The sequence below is a fragment of the Emydura macquarii genome, unplaced genomic scaffold, assembly GCF_026122565.2.
Source record: "Emydura macquarii macquarii isolate MOO-44397 ecotype Brisbane River unplaced genomic scaffold, CSIRO-AGI_Emac_v2 contig_212, whole genome shotgun sequence".
NCBI classification, from domain to species: Eukaryota; Metazoa; Chordata; order Testudines; family Chelidae; genus Emydura; species Emydura macquarii.
Genome location: NW_027130349.1, coordinates 13,668,267 through 13,691,828, shown reverse-complemented (window position 1 = coordinate 13,691,828; position 23,562 = coordinate 13,668,267). Strand labels below are relative to the sequence as shown.

The 23,562-nt window shown below is 38.8% G+C and overlaps 1 protein-coding gene across 3 annotated transcripts in view; it reads left to right on the top strand.

Annotated features, from left to right (window-relative positions):
• SPIRE1 (spire type actin nucleation factor 1) overlaps positions 1–21,306 on the top strand; it is a 160,200-nt gene extending 138,894 nt beyond the window's left edge. For 2 of the 3 annotated variants that reach the window (XM_067548059.1, XM_067548076.1), the window contains 9 exons: positions 53–222; positions 5,674–5,764; positions 9,726–9,868; positions 12,571–12,744; positions 16,326–16,463; positions 18,416–18,486; positions 19,000–19,027; positions 19,120–19,256; positions 19,989–21,306. In XM_067548059.1, coding sequence (XP_067404160.1) covers positions 53–222; positions 5,674–5,764; positions 9,726–9,868; positions 12,571–12,744; positions 16,326–16,463; positions 18,416–18,486; positions 19,000–19,027; positions 19,120–19,256; positions 19,989–20,247 — 1,211 coding nt within the window. In that variant the 3' untranslated portion in view covers positions 20,248–21,306. The remainder of the gene's footprint in view (positions 1–52; positions 223–5,673; positions 5,765–9,725; positions 9,869–12,570; positions 12,745–16,325; positions 16,464–18,415; positions 18,487–18,999; positions 19,028–19,119; positions 19,257–19,988) is intronic. The other variant, XM_067548067.1, reaches the window with a different exon arrangement.
• The last annotated feature ends 2,256 nt before the right edge of the window (positions 21,307–23,562 follow it).

Below are 23,562 nucleotides of genomic sequence, written 5' to 3'. Positions count from 1 at the left end.
GATATCTATTCCTTCTAAGGTCTAAGTACAACCATTTTGTTTCTTTTGCCAGATGTATCCACACCAGAGGCCTCAAAAAAATTAGCAGACAGCTCCATAGTGAATGGGGGCTTGACACCACAAGCAAAGGTGAATGGTGTCAGCACGACCCAAGTGACAATGCAGCGAAAGAGACTCCTTAAGGCCCCTACACTGGCCGAACTGGATAGTTCAGATTCAGAGGTAAGACAACTGGGGCCCAAGCTTTTTCCTCAGTTGAATTTCAGAATTTAGTCTTTCTACTGATTCATGGAATGAATAAACTGGAGCAATTATTTCATCGGTGTTATTTAATCCTGTTTTTTAAATTATCATTATAATTGCCAGCCCCCAAAAGTTCAAAAATCATGAATCAGACCCCAAATTTCATGACAGTTACAAATGTGAGCAGGCCTTGTAAATGTACTGCAAGAAACACAGCTCTGGTCCCCATGCAGGAGCTCTCTCTAAAGGCCTGTGAACTGTGAATTTGGCCCCATTGTGCTAGACACTGTACAAAAATATAGTGAGAGAGAGAGTGTCTACCCCAAGGAGTTTATAATTCAGCACAACGCATAGGGGTGAGTTTGTTATGTGGGAGCTAGAACTGCGACCTACCAAAGTAATCTCATTTATGGACAACCACACATCCTTAAATGGGAACCACTTTGAATCCGGCCCAGCTCAAGCAGAGATCTGATAATCTGTAGTAAAAAAAAAAAAAATCCAAAAAACTCTAGTTTATTCAAGTCCTGATATATCTTGTCCCCAAGAAGTGCTAACATTACACCTTCAAGAATAACATTTGCTGTCTGGAAAATTACATTTATTAAATCAAGTTCTGACCTTATTGGAAATTACATAGACAGAGTCTTCAACTCTCTGGAAAGGATGCCCCGACAACCTCTTGGACACACTGCTCAGTCTCTAAATATGCTCTACAATAAGTTCCCCATCCTGTTCTCAAAGAAACAGCTCCCATTAACCAAAACACAAACACTAAAAATGTAACAATTAAACAAATTTTAACACAACAGCCAAATTAACTTCTAAATATAATGTTTTGCAATATAAAAATAATCCAACAATAACTCTTATTCGCACACACACACTTCTCCCATGTGGTTCATTAGCAGGCTTTGAACCCAGGACCTAAAAATCCACACACCAGACCTCTTCCACATCAGCTATTGGAGCACTGGTAGTGGAAAGGATACTGTTATCCCTTGTGTGAATGAGCTGATAAAGGGGGAGGTCATGCACAATTCACAAGTGGGTTACACAACACTGTGTGAAACACTAGTCGAATGTTGGGCATAAAGATTTGTGGTTTCTATTCCTGGTTCTGGGAGCAGAGTGTGGCCTAGAGGTTACAGAAAGCATAGCCAAGTGTAACAGCGTCCCTGTTCTGGGTCAACCTGACAATTGAACATGGTACCTGTATCTGGAGCTAAAAGCATGAGTCTCTATCACTTACGCCAAAGAAATGTGTCGGTTAGCACTGAGGCAGTAGAGTCATAAAACTCTATATGTGATCTAGGTTTGAGAGGCTGATAGAGCATCACTGCAGTATTGTGGGTTATGCAAGCACATAACTGGGCATGTTCCGATGAGATGTGGGTCTTATTCACAACTTTGCCTGAAGTAACCTCTCAGTTATCTAATCTAGGTATACAATAGTAGTGGATGAGGCTTAGTTAATAATAAGATTGGAAAGGACAACGAAATAGTAACAGCAGTCAGTGAAAGACCTGAGACTAGAATTCATGGTCCCCTAACTTGCAGCTCAGTGCTTTCCCCTAGGCTAACACATCATGATCTTTTACTTGGAGAAATGGACTGAAGTCAATAAAGATAAATGTAAATTGATTCTCATAGGAAGGAATAATCAAATGCATGACTATGGATTGGAGGGTAACAGCATAGACTGAGATATCATATAGAGAAGGCTCTGGAGGATACAGCAGATAAAGTGAAAGTAAATTGACCATGCAATGCTGTTGCAAAAAAGATAAGTCTTATATTGAATTGAATTAACCGAATAGCTTATGAAACAAGTGAGATAATCATGCTATCCTGCTTAGTGCTGATTAGGTCTCAGACACAATGCTGTGTTCTATGTTAAAGAAGTCAAAAAGATAAATTGAAGAGAGGGAAGATGCCAGACTGACAGAGGTTGAGTAAAAGGACCTGTGAGGAAAAGTAAAGAGAACCAAGCAAAATAATTATTTATGTTGAAATACCGTATTTATTTTCTGATTTTTAAGTTTGCGACATATATAAGTAATAAGGATTTAGTATTCTTATTGTCTATAAGTGACTCAGACATTTCCATGCTTGTGACTGCACAGAGAGTGAATTGGGCTAACCTATTTAGAATTACTCCCCGTGGGTCAGATTATAACTTTACAATCTTCCTTGATTAAGAGGGGGCACATAGCTATACCGCCTCAGGAGCAGACCAGAGAATGAACTATGACACAACTCACAATTATCCCCCTCCTCCTCCTTTATTCTGGGGGAGGACTCAACTTCCTGAGCTTTTTTGTGAGGCAGCTTTTTATATACCCATATAGCTTGGTAGTGGTGAGAGGGGAGGTCTGGAGTCCCCTCCCTGCCTACTTACGTGCAAAGATCAGTATAAGGCAAGCAGCCCCCGCTCGGCCACCTTCCCACTAGAGTCACAATCTGAATAGGGAAATAAGGGGACCCTTACTCCCCTGCATGTCTGAATGAGGATGTGACAATCTAAGCCCTGGGTGTTTTAAATAATTATAGAAATCATTTCTAACACGGCCATGTATATACACTTAGCTGATAATATTGGCACTGACACATTCAGCCACTCCCCTCAAATTATGCCTATAAGCAGATGTGGTTTTCCCAATAGATAGGAGATTATACTTTTTGAATCTGGATCTGAATGTGTCCAAAGGTGTTTGGAACCAAGATTTTGATTTCATCCCTCCTCTGCTTGTATGATTTCATATTGTCGGCGTTAGAAATCAACAGCAAAGACATTGGCATAAGCACATTCCTCTCAAGAATCACAAATAATTACCGCACGTGATTCATCGTATTAATTTATCAAGGAAGCTTGCCGCTCCAGAAGTCCAAGTCCAATAGTATAGTTCACATTTTCTGTGCATGTGAGGAGGACAGGGGGAAGAGACAGTTTAAAATAACGAGTATGGAGTGTATATTATCTAAGCACAGCTGGTATTTATAAACAATGGGAAATATCTGTGGCTCCCATTTTTCCCTAAATTATTCAAAATCAGTAATTTATTCTGAATTCTTATGTTGGTTTTGAGCAAGGTCCACCCCATCCCAGAAGTAGCAGAAGGTCCATCCCTACCTGCTGTTTAAAAAAAAATGATGATGATGATGCCCTTTATTTCCATTGCTGCTGTCTGCCTCTTTCACCCTGGTTTTCAGTGGTCCCTAGACAGATACTTCCCTGGCCACAGCTGCCCCCCAGAAGCTCCTCTGAAAGAGGGGCAGATCCACAGCACAGAGTAGGAAGTGGCACAGATTACTGCAGACTTTGGGCTCAGTTTCCCTCCCATGTAGTCAGTGGCAGAACTTCCACCAATACAAATTAGGAACAGATTGAGACATCTGTCTGCTGTAATTTAGGCTGCCCCGCCCTATGAGTTTGAACAGGGCAGCATCTGATTAAGACCTACCCCCTCATCCATCCTAGCCTTCAAAAATTAAACAAGAAATTATTAAAAATTCTTGAACTTTTTTTTTCAACCAAAAATAGCCTTTTTTCATAATTGGAAATGTTCACAAGAACTGTGCCTTTTTTTTTATTTTAATTTTTTTATGAAGCTAGAAAATGAACTTTTTTTTCTGAGCAGTTTTTCGTCTCTTTCCTCCCTCCAGGAAAAAAAAAGTGGGGGAGGAGAATGGGAAGAAAAGGGGATGGGAAATGAAAAGATGAAAAATTTTGAAAACAGATTTTCAATAAAAATGTTCACTAACATTATGAATAAATTTAAAAAATCAGTCCTTTGGAAAATCTGTGGAAAAGAATGACTTTGAAATTGACAAAAATGTTCATGTTCCTCCACCCCCATTTTTTGTCCAGCTCTAGTTGGAACCCCTGTAGTCCCACGGCTGGCACAGGAAAGGGTGAGGGAGTGTGCCACCCTCTGCCACTCATCTAGCCTGCCCCACAGGCACTGGCTCTCTCCACTCAGAAAAACGGAGGGGAGCATGAAGCTTTTGTATTGAAAAAACACCACCAGTAGCAAGCTTCTTCTGTGTTCATCTTAACTTTTTAGCTGTTCATCCCTCTGTCCAGGAAAGAATAAATGAAATACATCCATAACTGAAATGCTCTAAGGTTCTTGGGTTTTTTGGTTTTTTTATTGCACCAATAATTGCTTTCACCAAGCTAAATGTTTAATTTTGAGCAGCAATTATTATTTTTCACAAAGTTTATAGTATCAGCTGTGAGAGAACTTTTTGGAACTCTGACTCTTTGAGATCTAGTAAAGGTTACTAGATTACTTTTTAAATTCCATACAGGCAGCTAACTCACAGGTTTTTCTTGGATCTCTTACTTGTATTCAGAATAGTGTACTGATCACCTGATCATAATTTATGACACTCTCTGGTCCTGGTGATGCCTTTGTTAATGCAATGTTTCTGTCAACTTTTTCCTCCTGTTTTTTCATCAGTAATGAAAGAGAGAGAGACCATTGTTTCAGTTACTGGAGATTTTCCTGCTTGAGATTCATGTGACTCTCTGAGACTGAGAGATCACTGAGTTGCTTGCTTGTTTTCAGAGTGAGTCACTTGTTTGATTTGTAAACCCCAAGAGTATAAGAGTTGTTAAAAGCATTTATGTCACAATTTAACAGTATTCACAACCATTTCTTTAGCCCTGTATTCCTTTGTTTAGGCACCTGTGATACACTGCAGCTGATTTGCATCAGATAGTTTAGGATACGGGTTTTAGATGAGGGCAGACTACAATGGTATTAATTCAGAGAAGCACATCTCTTTAGCCACCCATTAACTGAAAGGTGTTAGTCAAAGCCTATTTCACTCTCATTCATCTCCCAGAACATGTTAGTGCTGGACTCATGATGAGAACATGCTTATGTAATGAATGAGAGTTCTTTAACACAGAGGGAAGGAGAAGTGTACCAGGATTAGAGATTAGAGAATGGGGTTGGGGAGATTAGTGATTAGATTAATTGCTCTTTACCGGGTCACATGTTCACTAGTGTCACGCCTCATTCCTTTGGAGACCAGAGGAAGCTAAATGCTGAATCCTGATTTCTTGCTGATATGAGGTACAAACTTGTATTAATTTGGTTTGTAAATCCCTTCTAGGCCTTCAGTGCGAGAAGTAATTATTTAGGAAAAGGCAGATTACAAGAGAGTCACCTGCCTTTCTATTCCTGTTGTTAATGATATAATTAAATATATTGAGTATGTACTGTATATTCCAGTTTGTAGCAAAAGATGAACTTGAAAAAACCTGTTTTAAAGGCCTGCCAAGTTGCGGTATTTTTTGCAGTGTGTTGTTGGAAGATTGATTACTGGTTTAATTATATAATTTACCATATGTGTGGAGGGGGCTAAGAGTGATTGACTCTGAAGTATTCTAATTCTTCTGATTTTGCTTACTTCTAGGAGGAGTCCATGAACAAATCAGCAAGCAGCAGCAGTATGTCTCCTTCCCAAGTGGAAGACACCTCTCAAGAGACCACCTCTGGTAGAAAGAGTAAGTGTTCAGTGTCTAGGAAAGCCTGTTTAAATAAAAACAGAATCGTTTTTCCCACCTCCTAACATTTTCTGTCATATGAATTTTGCATGACTTTTTTTTTTTTTTTTTTTTTTAAACTAAAAGTAGATTAGTATTTGTGGGTAAGTGTGTAGGGCTCACCTCTAGAAAAGAGACCTGCTGAATAGGTTAACATTGATTAAATAGCCTCTTGACTGACATGAAGGCATAAACTATTGGGCACTGTACAGATATATCTATAAGTTACAAGGTTCCATAGTTCTGAAGACAAATAAAACAAATACATGAATTTTAAATGTAGGAAAATATTGTTAAATGGGGAAAATAGTCTTTTCCTAGAATTGAATTTGCAGTATGAGGAGAATGCTACACTAGGACAATGCAATGCAATTAACTCATTTACTTTACTAGAATAATTTATCACCAGCATAGGTGACCTTTCCTTCATTTTCAAAATACCAAAAAAAAAAAATTATTCAGGAGCTTACTGTGATGTGCCTTCTTTTAAAAAAATAAAACAAAAATCTTTCAGAATATGGAGTTGTATATATTCTGTGACTGAGGCCAGGTCTACACTCAAAAGCTAAATTACTGAACTATGTTGCTCAGGGGTGGGGGTGCCATTTGGGGTGATATCTGCCGGCCTTCCCCCTCCCTGAGTTTTGTACCACATTATAATTTCACAAACAGGAGCAGCCCTAGTGGGACCTGCGGGGGCTATAGCCACCCCAAGATTTGCCTTAGCCCTCACGCCCCCCTCCAATGCTGGGTGCCCAGCCAGCAGCCGCTGCTCTCCAGCTGCGTAGCTCCCCTGCAGAAGTCTCTCCTTCTTTGGGAAGCTGATCCATGGCTGGTGGGGCGCTGGGGGAGCTCGCCTGATGCTAGAGGTGGCCATGCCAAGTGGGTCTTTGCTGACCCAGGGAGCCTGTCTGTGCTGTTGCCATGGGTTCAGGAGTGGGTACTGGGGCTGCTGCTGTACTGAACAAGCAGTCAGGCTCCTGAGTGTTTGGCTTAAAGAGACAGTGTGCTGACACACTCCCTGAGGTGCGCGCACGCACACACACACACACTCACTCTCTCTCTCTCTCTCTCTCCCCCTCATACTCTCTCTCTCTCTCTCTCTCTCTCTCCCTCATACTCTTCCCCCAACACACACACACACTTGTATTATTCTTGTTGTTACTTCTTGGTACTTCCTGTCAAAATGTGCAATGCCCACATATTCTCTGTAATTTTATTCTTTCTAAATTCATTAAGGATTAATGACAGTGCTGTTATTTTAATTTTTTCACTGGTCTGTTCACTTCATAATTTTATTTCTCTCTTGTACTTAAATTATTTCTTTGGGTAGTGAGTTCTAAAATGCCTAACTTGTACTGGAATAATTATCATTGTTACTTTTACTAACATATTGTGCTTTGTCATTCATTATTTAAAGTAGTACAATCAAATAATAGTATCCTTTTAGAACGTAAATTTAGCTTGTACCAGTTTAAAAAACAAACAAACATTAGCTAAACACACAACTTCAGACACTGTGCAGATGAAGGTTGCTTATTTTCAATTTGTATTTTTAATTATATTTTTAAATAACTTAAATTCATATGAAAATAAATGCAGTTCCAAGTCTGATTCCAAAGGTAATGAAGGAGTCAAATGTTAGTGAATCACATACATGGTTGTGATCTGTAAACGTAAATGCCAAAATAATTTTTTAAAAATTCTAATTCTTAATAAAAGAGGGAAAAAACCTTAATCATATATGCTAAAATTAAGTAGTTGAGTGAAAAACAATTGACTAAAATAGAGTAGATAATGGCAGTAACACAGAATGTGTCTGTTAGAGAAAGTAAACAGACTTTATTTATTTTTATTTATCTTTACTAAAGATAGTGTACAAAGTATCAAACCAGTGTTTCTGATATCTGTGTTAAGGCTCCAAAACCAATGTCTCATGGCTTGGGATTGGGAATATTTTGCTGTATTATCTCCTGATTTACATATAAATTTACATGTAAACTTAAAATATGGCTTTAATTAGTATTTGTATTTTTTTTCTTGCTTTATACAGGAATTAGATACAGTACTCCTGTCAGCTAATTAGCTAATTTCTAAGTTATTATCTGGGGAGGGGGAAAAACCTAGAGTTTTCAGGTGCCTAAGTAGCTCCTGGAAAAACAGTTAAAATTGCCCCCATTTTCCCCCGGGTACCAAAATCTGAAATGGTGCCTCTGCTCAGGGGTGTGAAAAATCCACACCCCCTGATTAAACCAGCCTAACCCCTAGAGTAGACAGTGCTAGGGTGACGGAAGAATTCTATCTATCTAGTTACCACCTTTCATGAAGGTAGATTACCTACACCGATAGGAGCACCACTCCCATCACTGAACCAATAAAGCTGCGCAGCATTTCAAGTGTAAACAAGCCCTTATAGTCCATCTAATTTTAAAGGGGATATTAGATATTAAACTACAAAAGAAAGTTCATTTCCTTTTTACTTGTACTGTAAAATGAAAAAAAATTGCTTTGTTTATAGCATATATTTTTTGTATATAATGATCAAAACAAGAAACTAAGAGAATGTGTATGTTATATTTGATATTGTGAAAATAGACTATTTGTCTGAAGATAATACATTTAAAAGAGGAAGGGACAAATTCTGTTCTCAGTCTGGTCTTAATGTAGACTTCAGCTGATTTATTTTGGCTTTATGCCGGCATGACAAAGAGTAGGATTTGGCCTTGGTTTTCCATATTATTACACGAAAAGAGGAGACACACAGAAGCTCTCTAATCAACGTATGCACACTGTGTAGTTCCTTTAGGAATAAGATACAGGTTAGTTTAGTCATTGCAAAGGCATAAACTGGCTCTAACCATTTCAGCTGTACAACGGGATATGCTACAGTTGCTGTTCTCCATCAAGTAGCTGATTTAAATATTTGAAATGTTGCTAGAGCTTTAATGTATTCTGATGTACAGTAAAACCTGTTTTCATCAACCACTCAAGGAACTGACAAGAATTGGTTGCTTAATGCAGATGATCTTCTAATACTGTTGAATCAGACTTTTTCTTAACACATGTGGGATACATGTGGGTGGCCCCTTAAAGGATCATTCTCAACTCACAGTTGGCTCTAAATATAGATTTTGTAAAAACAAAATTTTATTAAACTTGAGACTGATAAAAATGTGTCCTAGAACTTTTTATAAAATTCCATTGAGAATAGTTGGTTGTAAATGCATTAAAAATCCCTAGAGTTTCCAATAAACCAAGTGTTGCCACTGCACCAAATAAAACAACTGACAAAATATGTTTTTTTTTCTGTCATCTCTTACAATGACGATTATCTTAGATGTTACTCTGTAACCATATTTGGTTAAAACAAATTGACACAAGTATGATTTTTAAGTTGAAAGTGTGTCTAAATATTTTCATGTTTACAAAACATACAGGTTTCTCTGAAATAGTTTCTGCATTATTTTTAGCATTTTTTTCATGCACTCTCTATGAAAACAGTGGCATAGTACGTTGGGTGCATCTTTCAGTGCCCTTTGATTTTAAAATTTATACTCAACAAGCACTTACAGGGAAAAATTTCTATGATACCTGCAAACTTTCTTGCAGTCCCACTGCATATTCAGAAACCTGAATTTTACACACAGATTGGCATTTGCACATGTTAGTAGGGTAATTGCAAGCCCACAAGTGTTTTTTTTTTTATAGAGGTGGAACTGTAGGTCCCTTTGCATTTTTGTGGGAACATGCACTTCACCCAGTTTTGAAAATGTGGCTCATTTGAAAGCTATGTGAAGATACTTTATCTTGTGTTACTTTAGCAACTAAAAATAATTTTTCCACCAAAACTGTGGCTGCTACCAATGTTAAACAATGTTATTGAATGGTCATTGGAGCTAACTTCTGCTGGTTGAATCTTTAGTGCCTCCGAAGTTTTTGCCAATATCATCCACACCACAACCAGAGAGGCGGCAACCACCCCAGCGACGACACTCCATTGAAAAGGAAACGCCGACCAACGTGAGACAGTTCCTACCACCTTCAAAACAGAGCTCCAGGTCTCTTGTAAGTTTCATTAGAGCTACCTTTGAGCATTGGCCATAGGGTGAGGAGGTCGATAACTCCACAGTGGTGATGAGAGAAACTTTCCAAGAGAGTAAACAAAATTAAAATGTGGTTACAGTGTGATTAGAGCTGGATGCAAAGCAAAATCCCAAATTCAAACCAGTCCTGAATGTTTGGGGGAGTTTGGATCAAGATTAAACTTTCTGTCTCTCTAATGTATGACCCAAAATCCTAGGTTCAGATGCCCCAGAACTTTGAAGAAGTATGGATCCTGGTCTGAACTTTGTGACCCAAGCCCATGTGTAGTTTTTATTTCAGCCTGTTTCAGAAAATACAGCTTCTAAATAACAGATTTGCAGTTGCCTCCTTTCAAATGGAAAAGCAGCTAATCTATTTTCTCTTTGTACTTGGTGTATTTTAATTCACCACTGAAGGAATGGATGGTTTTCTCTTCCTCCCTTGTTAAAAACTAGTTTGGTTAAAGTCATAATGTCACAGAAAAATCTTTTAAGGAGTCCAACTCAGGGTATGACCGCATTGCATTGTTGAGGTCACTGAAGCATAAATTGTTTTGCTACTTGAAAAGAAAGTACAGTACATTTGATCATTAGCTTTAATTGAGAACTATTTTCCAACAGAGGCTACATGGCAAAGGGACCGGAATGTTGGCTCTTTTGTGCTGGCACAGTGTACTTTGCAACTTAATGTGAGAGTCCTGGGTTCAATTCCTGGTCTCTTGTTTTCCCCAGCAGCAGGGGCTCAACTTGCCCCTTTGAGGTATCTGTGTGTAGAGAGATTGATAGGAGGATTCAGTTTCTAAAAGGGAAGGAATACTCACCAGTCCTCCTCCTGACAGAGGGATTGATGGGCTTTGAAGTCCTATTTAGTTCTCTTTAGCTGAAGAGATGGTGGCTGTGGTGCAAGTCCTTCAGGGTGATGAGGTTGAAGTGTAATAACGCAATTGTCTTCAGGGATACAGAGGATGTTTTCCCCACTTCCCTAGAAGAGGAAAATTGGCTTTATATCACATGCTTCTAATTTAAATACAGCTTGTGGTCCTGGGTGAATGGCATTCAGTAATCTTAGCTCATTTCTCAAGAAACAGTAATGAACCTGCAGAGCATAGCATTTTTTCTCCAAGAGTTAGTTTGGAGCATAACTTTTGGAGCCTCTAACACTTAAAAGGAGAGTTCATGGTTGAGACCATGATTTAGTGTAAAAAGAATTTAATTACCACAATGTGCAGCGGTCGTTTTGTGTGCCACCAAAGGATTTATTTTTGCAGAGCCCGTAGGTTTTCACTGGCAGAAATATTCAAAAGAAAAAAGCTGTGTGTACCGTTTTGAGGTGTTTGCTGTTTTGCACTTTCAGTATTTCTAAACAAACTACATCACGATATTGATCCAACCAACTTACTAACATTGATCCAGCACAAAACTTGGAAAACCTTGTGACTTAAAAATGCTTACATATGAGGTCCTTTAAGTTTTTCACATGAGTTATTTCTACTGAAAAATACATTTTCCTGCTATATAGCTGTATTCATTGGTATTTGGCAAATGCAGAGAGAGAGAGAGAGAGAGAGAGTGTGTGTGTGTGTGTGTGTGTGTGTGTGTGTACACACTACAACCAATAGATATAAATTCTAATTGACCTAACAAAATGAAACAACAACAAAAAGAAGCAGCAGAAACTTCAAGCAAAAGCAGCAGGGAAACATCTATGGGAGTCCTGCAGGGTCACATAAATGAGTGTTTCAGATCAAGTGGTGACAATTCATTTACTCCAAAGGACACTCTCTCATCCCTCATTCAATTTGTTTAACATGTTTTTGTGTATAAAGCAAAAAGGAAGAAAATTGATGTTGAAATAATGTTCTTTTAACGCAGTCTGTTTTATGTGCCATTGTTAAATATATTTGTTAATCTTTGCAATAGTGCCCTCTGGGCGCTAATTGATAAATTACATGATCTTTTTGTTTTAATTCAATACAAGATTTTCAGTACTCTTTAATAGTAACCTAACTAGTCCCTGCACCCTAACATGGAATTCTTCACTACTCATAAAAGCTGGCATCTCTTATTTTCTAAACTCGGCATTGCATTTATGGTACTGAAGTTTCTTGAGTGGAAGCCTGTAGATAAGTGCAAAATATTATTTACTTTTTTATTTGACTGCACACTTCTTCATCCTTTCCTCCAGGATTGATGGAGTTTCAATTCTTATCTGCTTCAAGGTGAAAGAGCTTGTCGTTAAATAGCCATCAATGCCAATGAAAAAAAAAAGCCATTTCTACAGTTTCTTTTAGAATTAGCAGGCAACTGGTCTGTCTTGCATACTAACAAGGATTTTGAGAACAAGCATCTCAGCATACAAAGGGAATTAGCACTAAAGTAAGAGCAGTGGGGAGAAACAAACTTGGAAAAATTCCAAAAATAGTCCTTTGTCGTGTCAGCATATGAATGGTAAATGAGAAGTCTCAGAAATTGCAGCTGGACAGTTCACTATTTTTCAAGGGTTGGCCTTGTAGTGTACCTACCAATATGATCCAACTTGGTACCTAACCAGTAAGGTGCAGCCAGTGTACTGAGATGTATGTGTAAAAGCCTTCATTATTTTTCTTATTTTTAGGATCCAGAATCCCTGCTAACAATTTCATTCATGTTCAGCATTCCCTATTCTGCTTCCTATCTATTGTTCAGGTTCCTAGGATAACCAGTTTTTTTCCAAGGATGACTTTCAGACCACTTTTTTCAACTATACAAATAGCTTCTCTGCTCAGCTCTCATCCCTTTGAAGCAGCCCTGGTTGGAGTGGCAAGGGCTATGTATGATCTATGTGACAGAGCTTTTGCCAGCAGGTGGAAGCCCCCAAAGGTTTGCCTCTTTCAGCTGGCTTTGGAAATTATCTTTACAAGCATGTGCCTTCTAAGTGGAGCACTTCCTAAACTGTGGCAAGAATTAACGGTTTAGGTTGGCACACTACTCCTGATTGAGATTGATTTCAGTGTTTGTAGAATATTTGTGTGTTTAGATCCTTCAATCACCTCATGGAAAAAAGAAATCAGTTGTGAAAGGACAGCAAACTAAAAATGCAACATAATAAGATTATCAGTGGGACACGTTTTCCAAATCTTAAATGTACAGCAAGCACATGAAGATCCTGCAACCTAAACAAGCAAAACCACTGTGATCCTTGGACAATGTTGAAAAGATTAAGTTATTGCTGCTTTAACAGGGCATACAGTATTACAGAATAGAATGGCATTTCAAAACATAATATTACTTAAAACCCTAACAGTGATTTTAGTCCTTAATGTAATTAAGTATCAGAACTTCCAGCATGATCAGTAGTTGGCTTGCACCAGCTTAGGTCAACCAGTTTAGAAGAAAATGAGAACTCCCGCAAACCCATTTTTAGAACTGAACATGAACCAAAAATCCTTAAGGTTCTGAGACTTGGTGGGCTTTTCTTCCCATTTCTGGGAGAAAATATTGCAGGACTGTTGAAGTCTAGAGATATCTAGCTGAGTATTCCAGACTGAAGATGTTGAGTTAGACATCTAGACTTTACAGAGCTTAACGTAATCTGAATTGCATAACTTTTGTATTTCACCCAGCACTAGCGTATACAGTACTTTCTTGATGTGACTCTTTTGAATGTATGTTAATAACTGCCAATGAAAAGTTTTACAACACATTGGGTATAATGAATACATTAATATGAAATATATGCTGTTTATACATAGTCATCACAAGCTATTATGTGAGGATATATTGAAAATCATCTACAAAGCACTTATTTCATATGATGGCTATGTAATTCAGACTACATGCTATTCTTGATATACATTCACTACACATAAACTGTAATAGCTTTGATGGAGCTCTTGTGCTGTGACTGCATAGTCAAAATGTTAAGCACATTCTTTACAAGTTCACTGACTTTAAGTACAGAGAAGTATCTTTTAACATGGCTTATTTTTTTTCTGTTTAAAAATAACCACACTGAACTGTCTTTAATTAATATTAATTGAAGATTGGGTTCAAATCCAGAAAAACAAGGAAATTCAGAAGCCAGGTTCTGTCCTTAACACACTCAACTGAGTGTAGGTATTGCAGAGGACATAGGACGTTACACACACTACCCTATGCAGCCCCTATGACATGGACAAGGATTATGGATAGGAGTTAGAACTATAAGTCTAAAATGTTACTGTTTTTGTGGACTTTAGTCAGTGGTTAATGTAATTTTGATTAGTTTAATTTAAAGATGGAGCTAATGTTGAAGCTAAAGATTTGACATGTACTTATTTTTATTCTGAGAAGGAAAAAAATAAATATTCTTCAGAAATCAGTATATCATTTAACTTTTGTTTAATGTTGCATTAAAGCTTTGTTGTCCTTGTATAACCTCTGGAATTAAAACATTAGCATTTAAACAAGTGAACATTTTCCATTTATCCCCTATTTCCTGCTAGCTATTCATGCTTGTTTTAATGAAAAATTAATTTTGATGATTGCAAGAACAGATCCACATCATTCTTCTGTTACCTAGTAAACACCTGAAGTACTAGTTCTACAGAAACGGAGTACCCTGTATTATCGATAAAGCATCTTCATAAAGAAAGATATTAAAGGGGTTAACTTTAAAAGCTTGTTTATGTGTCATGTAATCAAATATGCAACAAATTGATGTTTAAATATTCATCATAATGAACATTTTGTTGTCTAAGGGGGAAGAATTAAATATACTTGAGTATATTAGAGAAAAAAAAACCCTTTTGTAAAGAAATAGCTTTCTAAAAGACTGAAAACTGAGATTGATCAAAAACATTCAAATCTCACTTACCACAAACACCATCCTGATATCCCATGCTGTAGAAAATACATTTCTCATTGGCATTGCCTGCCCCACACTCTCCCACTCATTCTTCTTGCTCTCCATTTTTCCCAAAGCATTCTTGATCTCTAACAATGCTGTCATCATCATAAGGATTTAAAATACAATGCTGACAGCTACTGATTAGATGGAAGGTTGCTGCTAATGAAAGGAAATTATTTTGTTTGTTCATGGAGTTTTATACCTCTCAGAGCAAATCACATTTGGTTTTGATAGAATTTGGTTTTTCCAGAAAACTAAGCGTCATCAGTAAGAACATTCGCAAGAGGTTTGGCTTGTCAAAGAAAATCAAAATTAACTCAATTTTAGCCTTTTGTGGGTATCTTAAACAGGCTGAATTTATGTTACTTTTCTTGATAGATAAGACAATGATTCTTAAAAATATAGTGGTTCCTAAATGCTAATGTTTGCCAGGTCCTCAACATAGATCAAAATACTTTCTCTCTAATTGAAAGTCAGAACAAAATTTGAAGACTGTCTAAATTGAGCACTTTACAACTAATCTGAATGATCATTCTGATTTATAAATTAGATTTCTAAGCTGTCCATAGAGTGCGGTCAGCAGTGTTTTTGTGTGTACAGAGGAGATTTCCTGTATTTATTCAGAGGACATTAAATTTCATTGTCACTTCAGCACCATTGCTCTTCTGGGCTAACTGAACAGGTGCACTGAGTGAAAAGTGATGGGAATTCCCAGAGCAGTTCTGTCTTTCTGTTAGAACCATTCAATCAACCTCCAACTGGATTACAAATGGGAATGAGGCTTTTTATTCTGTGGTGCCGAAGTTAGATGCATATTCAGTGTTGCTACTCTCTTAAATGAACTAACACAGAGTGTATGGAAGTTTCACAGATGGGCAGTAGTTCTGTTATTAGTAGCTTGGGTGTGATCCTCTGCTAGTAAGAATACAACAATGGATTAACTTTTGCTCAAACTTTATATTTTAAGATTATTTAATAAAGTTTAAATTGCCATTGTTATCCTCTTGAAGGGAAGGAAGGCTGTGTGTGTTAACTGCATACAGTTCATTTTCTATAGTTTTGGTCTAGATTTTGTTCATGGGATCTGATTATAACTATGATTACCAGCATGTGGTACCACTGAATAAAAATTCTTTTGGAATGGGCTACTAACTGCTTTCTTCAGCTACTCTGGGCACCACGAAGTCGCAGAGAAGCTGTTTGTCTTTAAGCTGCATACAGTCAAAGGGACTAGCGCCAAATAATATGTTTTACACCTACGTATCAAATCACCTTGTGTCCTTTCAAATTATAAAACTGAATTGTAATTGGCTAAAACAAATCTTCATAATAAATAAATAATCCAATAAATGGAAACAGGTGTCAGGTGATACAAATGCACATAGAAAAATTGCACATAATCAGTCTCCTAGTTGGTTTGAAACTCACGTGATGCCCATGGATCAGCCAGTGCTATTCTGTTTTTGGGTTGTGAAATCTTTTCTTTGACGTTACTAACTGGATGGCTGGCTTTCTAGGCTGAAGTCTCAAAAAGGTGATGGGTTACACAGTAATAGAGATTTTTGGCTTCCAGGAGGAGTTTTGCTACCCAGTGGAATGCCTAGCTCTGACAGTGGAGGAAGTCATGCACATTCGTCAGGTGCTGGTGAAGGCAGAGCTGGAAAAGTACCAGCAGTATAAAGATGTCTACACTGCCCTCAAAAAAGGAAAGGTATGCTTGTTCCAGCTGATCCACTGAGAGCTGTTAGTGAGGGAGATGAATCACACAGATTCCACTCAGTGAAAGAATAAGAGTTGGAACCAGAATGCAGGTACCAAGTTTTCATTAGTAACTGACCAATCTGACTTTCAATCTATATTGCAGAAACTACACTTTCTGTAAAAGAAGTTACAAAGGGGCCAGTTTCCTAAGTTTATATTTGGAAACTTCAAAAATTTGTAAAGGAATATCACATTTGTTTTTGACCCTCCATAAAGACACAGTAGCATTTATGGTGATAGTTGTGCTTGCTCATGCACTCTCTCTCTTTCTCTCTCTCTCTCTCTCTCTGTTTTAGTTTAGATTTAATAAAGCATCCTTACCCCCTTACTCCCCTAGACACACACACAGCCATGCTACTTAATTTTTTTTTCTAGAGAGAACAGAACTATAGTTAAAATTATGAAATAATAAAACGTTTACAATATTTAAAAAAAAATTAAATTCCCATTGCAATCAGTGGAAGCTGTCACAACCAAGCCCAGTTCTCTTGTCTGAATGGACGCCGCCTGTTGTGAATGGACCCAACTGCTGAATCCCACATGCTTCTCAGTGCCCTGGCTCTGGATAGTTCTGGTCACTGTTTCTAGCTTTGCGTTTCTCAAGTATGCTCCTAGTCACAGACCCCATGTCTACTACTATTCTTGGGAATTGGGACCCCAGACCAATGACTCAGCCCTACTAAGCTCCCAGTTGTTTACATATGTTCCTTCAGAGTTCCACCTCACTGTGGGTACTTTGAGCTTCCTGATTTGCTACTTCAGGGATAACATGGCAGGCAAGCCAAGAACACAGGCTTAGCAAAGGAATATATTAACTACAGACACTTTACTCTTAGCAAAGCACACGAGTGAGTTACAGACATTAAAAAAACAAAATTCTGAATACAGCCTCCAAGTCTGAATACAGCCTCCTTTGAGTTCAGGATTTAGTCAGCATCCCTAGGCCAGGCAACTGGTTCTGCCTTCTGTGTCCTTAGCCTGTTCTCCTGGCATGTAGCCATGGACAGCTCCTTCCCAAAGAGTATTCCCACTTAAATAACCCCTTTGGTTAGGTCCCATCCCTTCCCCCCATCTCACTCCCACCATCTCTCAGCTTCTGTGTAGGGAATCTTTCTTCTTATGGTTGGGCTGGCAATTGAGAGACAACACTGATGGCTTTGGATAGCTGTGTGCCAACTTCTCAGATATAGTCATTCAACTAGGTCTGAAGCCCCCACTACAAAATGGATGCTTCTAATCCACATTGGAGACTGCAATACAAACATGAGGGTTACACTTCAACATGACGATTACAGTATAAAGTGGAGCCCTAAAAACAAAATAGTATCCACAAAACAAGATGGGGTTCACAACTTGACTCAGAGCCTCCCTCTATCACAGAAGCTTTCCCTGTATAAAGAATGTATATCAACAAGGTCTTCTAATTCATTCATAATAAAGTGGATGAAGAATCTTTTTTCCCTGGCCTGGCGTAATTGTATGTTCTGAGTTTTAAAACAAGTGGGATTATTTTAAGGCTCCATTGTCCTCCAAAGGTAAGCAGGATGCATTAGTCTCACACTCTTGGGTTTTTTTTTGAGCCTTAAGAATGACATTCAGAGGCTCATGAGTAGCAAGCTAAAAGGAATTTAGAGCTTCTGGGGAATCATGCATCATGTGACCCAGGGGGATTTAATATCCGAGCACACATCTGCCAGTGTATTTTTCTTCTACAGATTACAGATCATGAAAAAACATTAGTGTCTCCTTTTCCTCCCCTGGGTTCCTGCATGTTGAACTTATCAAATAAATATATTTCAACTTCAGTCTGTGTGTCTTCACCAAAGACCCAGTTAGAAGTATACAGTTTTATTTCCAGGACTGAACTGCTGACGTAGTCTCTTCTGTTTTCAATTTCTTTAGCTCTGTTTCTGTTGTCGAACAAGGAGGTTTTCTTTCTTCACCTGGTCCTACACCTGTCAGTTCTGTAAGAGGTATGTTTTTGGTAGCTAATAATCATCCATTTCAGAGTGAAATATTAGTACTCATATACCCCACTGGTTTCTATTTTAATTCACAGTTTTGTTTGGTTTTGAAATGCAGTTATGGTCAGAAAAATGACTGTAAATAGCTCTTCCTTATTTAACATATCCACTCCCTTAATGTGTTCAGATTCAGAGCCGCCTAGCTTTTAGAATAAAACAACATAACCGTACTCCTCCGTTAGCCCAGCAGAGCCCATATGGGTATGAGGTAATGAGATAGATTCTGCAGAATCTTCATTACTAGGGGTGACATGGGAACCCGAAAGAACAAAGTGAATTTCAGATTCCATTTGAATTGGTTGTATTGTCAGTTGGGGAAAAAATGTTTACTTGTTAACGGAGCAAGTGTTAAGGTGATAGTCAGTGAGGCAGTAAATATGGAACTGTATGCACCCCACACTTGTCTTACTTAAACAACATGTCTTTCAGTTGAATGATTCATGCTTTCACTTTTCTACACAGGCCTGTATGCTCACAGTGTTGCAAAAAGGTAAGTTCAGGAACCTACAGCTTGTCCCTTTTAGAAAGGCTGTGTCTTTGGTAAGGATACTTCATACTGTCCTTTTCCTGCTCTTGTAACAGATGCGGTTGCCATCAAAGCCATACTCCACCCTTCCTATCTTCTCTTTGGGACCTGCTGCCTTGCAGAGAGGAGAAAGTTTTATGAAACCAGAAAAACCCTCCACCAGCCACCACCGGCCACTTAGGAGCATGTCCAGGTGAGACATTCCTAGTTCATCTGTGCTGCTGATGGCAGCTCTTAATAAGAGCTTCTTCTCAGTCTATTAGTAGTTAATGAGACATAATTTACTAGGCTCTATTTGTGTAGTTTGTTTTAATTGTCAATGTTTGTAATATATTTTTAGAAACCCGAAGATAAATGACTCTCCTTACCAATTTTATTTTTTCTTTGGATAAAGATTGAGGTTTTTCCTTATGTTTCTACTGGAATAAAATCCAGCCTGATTACTTTTTATTTAGTAAATATAAATTTTATTCACTTACATAAGACTGACTGACATAGTATTTAAAATATGCTGTCCCTTGTCTATACCACAGCTGACATTGTTAGTAATATGAGTACAACTGATAAATACACTCACATTTTTTCTAGTGTATATGGATTCTTAGAAGAAAAATCTATAAGACCCTTCTGCCGTGATGCCTACTCACAAACAAAACATCCATATAGTGATTCATAAAATCCTCTTTGCCAAATCATGCTTTACACTAGCCTTCACTGAATAACCACGTAATCTTATTGACCTGTCTTCCACCTCCGTCCACTCTTTACTGTTTTGTTTCCCCCCTCATTAAGTCGGGGGGGGCAGCAAGACTTGGGGCAGGAATAATGTCTTCTTTCTCTTTGGGAGGTGTCTCCATTGGTGTCCAAATCTGTGCTGAAGGGTAAATAATGATAACGAGTAAGGGACAGTGTGTCTGTCTTTCAGGTTGTCCACAAAGTCCAAGTCTGTGGATAAATCAAATGAAGAGCTACAGTTTCCCAAAGAGTTAATGGAGGACTGGAGCACCATGGAGGTGTGCGTGGACTGCAAAAAGTTTATTTCGGAAATCATCAGCTCAAGCCGGCGCAGCCTCTCTCTGGCCAACAAACGAGCCAGGTTAAAAAGGAAAACGCAGTCATTCTACATGTCATCACCAGGCACCTCTGAATACTGCCCTTCTGAGAGAACTATCAATGAGATCTGAGTCTTGTGCCTTTTTCTTTGCTTTGTCTTCATGAGGTCAGCATCCGTGAGAAAGACCACTGAAACTTTCCTTCCCTTTGTTCTATTTAACAAGCTTGAATTTGCATTAGATCACAGGGTTGCTACTCCACTGTTTCCACAGACACTACATTCATATCTATAGATAATGATATGTAACAGAACAGCCAGTTACTCATTTACACAATAGTTTGAAACTGTTGCCTTCGTGTGTATACACGCATTGTGGATTCAATCATTCCTTGAATTGTTTTCAGGACAGAAGCTGAATTGTATTCCTGAAGGAGAACCAAATCTAACACAGGTGTCAATGTTAGCACAGTTGTAAGCAGTAAGTCATATTGGCATTACCAACCTAATAGTGTTCATGTTCTAGTTTACATGTCACATAGAGCCATGTTGTACACCAAATACCTAGTGTGAGCTGTTGCTCTCATTGTCTCACAGCACAAACCTAGGTTTTGCTAATGCTATCAAAATTATCTTTCTTTCAACTGTACTGCTCTGAGATCATGGTTCAATGTGGAACTTAATAATGTCTGTGTTCTAGTGCAAAATATCTGAATAGGCTGTATGCCCAAATGGCTGGCCATTTTCCCTGAGCTGCTGTACTTCAAAGCCCCAGTGTAATTATAAGTGTCTCCTGTGCAGGTAATAGTAGTTTATTCCTTATCTTGAATGTATTATGATTATTATATTTGACGGTAGTAGTTTTAGTAGTAGATGGAGCTGTAGACTTGAGGGGGAGGGTGGGAAATAAGGGAGGCTTCTAATTTGAACTGAATTCCTGTAAAGTATGTACCATGGTTACCCAGAGAGAAAGAGAGGCAATATGTATATTTGTGTTATAGTGGAACACACAAGCACTGCTATAATTAAAAGTTTGGGAGCATATCCGTTATAAACCCCATTTTTCAGGGGTTTATAGCTTGGCTGTAAGATTTCAGATCTTGCTGAAATTTGGGACAACAAAGTCTCAGATGAGGAGCACTTTATTTTGCTTTTTAACAAATTTATGGGGAAAAAAGTCTAGCTCTTAAAAGTTCCAAAAATGTTACAATGTTAACAAACGTCACATGCTTTTTCCTCATTTAGTTTATATTCAAAATGTTTTGTTTTTAAAAAAAAATTAAAACATAACTGGAGTTTAGTCTGTAATTTGGAGCTGGGTCATTCTGGTATTTAAAAATAAGTTAACACAACCTCTAATACTTGAAAATCAGCTACTGTGCATAGACAGTAACTTTTTCCTAATGTTTTTCATAGCCAGATCCATATTTAATATTAGTACAGTGCTATATTATAGAATATCCTGGTAGGAAAGATTCAGATCTATTTATTCACATTTCTGTTCTAGAGATTGATGAGAGATACCTCAGAACTGCTCCAAAGTAATTGGGACTGGATTTATATAATACAATTAAGGTTGGTCTGTTTTCAAGCTCTAAATACATATTGATACATTTTAAAGTCACTAGGAGCTAAATCCTAGACTTGATGCAGGCGTTCTGTGCTGATGATCAGAGTATGGCTCCCACACTCCATTGAGCAGCATTAGAGCCACTCTGCAACTGCTGCTGCACCATCACGGCTGTGTGGGAGGGCAGTAGCCACCTGCCGACCACCTTCACAGGCTTCCCAAATCCTATCCCTGCCTTCCCTGCAGTGCAACGGCTCCAATGCCACAGTAGGCTGGGCTCCTTACTGCTCAAATGTGCAGGATTTTCCCTTCACAGCATATTTGCATGTTAGACTAGCTGCTTTGGAGCTATTACAGTTTATCAGGTAAAGCTGTGTTTAGGCAGTACTGAAAGGCATGTACAAAGGATTCTTTAAACCCATCCTGGGACACGCCCATCCTCATTTTCCTTTAATCATATTGCATAAAGAGACGGTTTGCACATGCAGAGAGTATCCGAAAATAATGTTAAGGATTTGACTGAACTGATGAAGCAGGCAATTCAGAGTTATAGGTGAGTCCCCATTCTTAACTCTTTCCTGTCTGCAGAGGATAGTGCAGCTGTTCCACCCTTCTGTCTGGGGACCTCAGGCCGATGGGTCTTTCATATTAAAGGACCTACAATGTCTTGATGAGTTTAGGACCTAATATAGTGGGGGTAGCACAGTGCAATTCATGTGAAAGGGGTAATGGAAGATCCCTTCAGTCATATGATAGCTCTTTAGTCATGGTAGCACTTTTTTTTTTTGCCTTGTTTCTGTGCCAAAATTAATCCTTGCAGCCCATCCACCTCTTTTTTTCCTCCCTTGTTGGACTTCATAGTATTCACACCAGAAGACCAATTCCCAAGGAAGCACGTGGGGCTTTTATTTTAAACCCCCTTTAGTCTGTTTATAATGTTTCTTGGGAAGCATCCCCCATACGCACCCTACATCTATTTATTGCTCCTCTCCATGGCCCTTTGGCAAAAGCTGCAGGAGCAGGAAATGTTTTCCTTTATGTCTCTGAGGCTCGCAGGGGTGCAGAGGATCCAGCATGTTTTTCTTTCTGTTGGGAGGGGTTTGTGATAGGAGCCATGGCCTCAGAATGCCCCACGTCCAGCATGTGTGTGGTGAAATCAGACCCTAGTGCTGCAGATCCTGGGCCATCCATGAAGGCCTTCTCCTCTGTGCAGCAACCTTGCTACCCTCTAGCAGCGTGACTCCCTTGGTGACTTCTTCTCCTCCATAGCAGTGCATCCTTAGAGTGAGCTGGATGTGTTCGAGGAAAGTTGACACTGCTTCTAGCATCATTACTAATGAGTGTTATTTGTATCATTGTAGCACCTTGCAGTCCTAGTCACAGGCCATGACCCTATTTTGGTAGGCACTGTACAAACAGAACAAAAACTGGTCCTGTGAATTACTGAATGGCTGGCACCGTAGAGTCCACCAGCGTATGAGGGTAGTATGGTGCAAAGGCTAGCTGCTTCCAGTTCTACTGCAGCCTGACCTGACTCAGCCCCTCCAGGACTGTGTGATGATAGTACACACAAGCTCCCAGAGACACATGGAAAGGGGATCTCAGAGCTGCAATTCTCCTGGTTTTTTTCCATGCTGGTTGCTCACATTTATATGAGGGAGAATAAGCCCTTCTACAATGTGCTGGCCTTTAATTTGGCAGAGGAAACAAAGACAAATGCAATGCTGCTTCTCATGCAAAGGCAGAAGAAGCTCAGTCCACTCTGCCTGGATTGATGTGGAGTGGGCTATTTTGAGCTTTCCACCTCACCAGGCATGCTAGTGTCCCAAACCCATTCCCCATGTCAAGCACCAGTCCACTTTGCCTATGTACCTCATG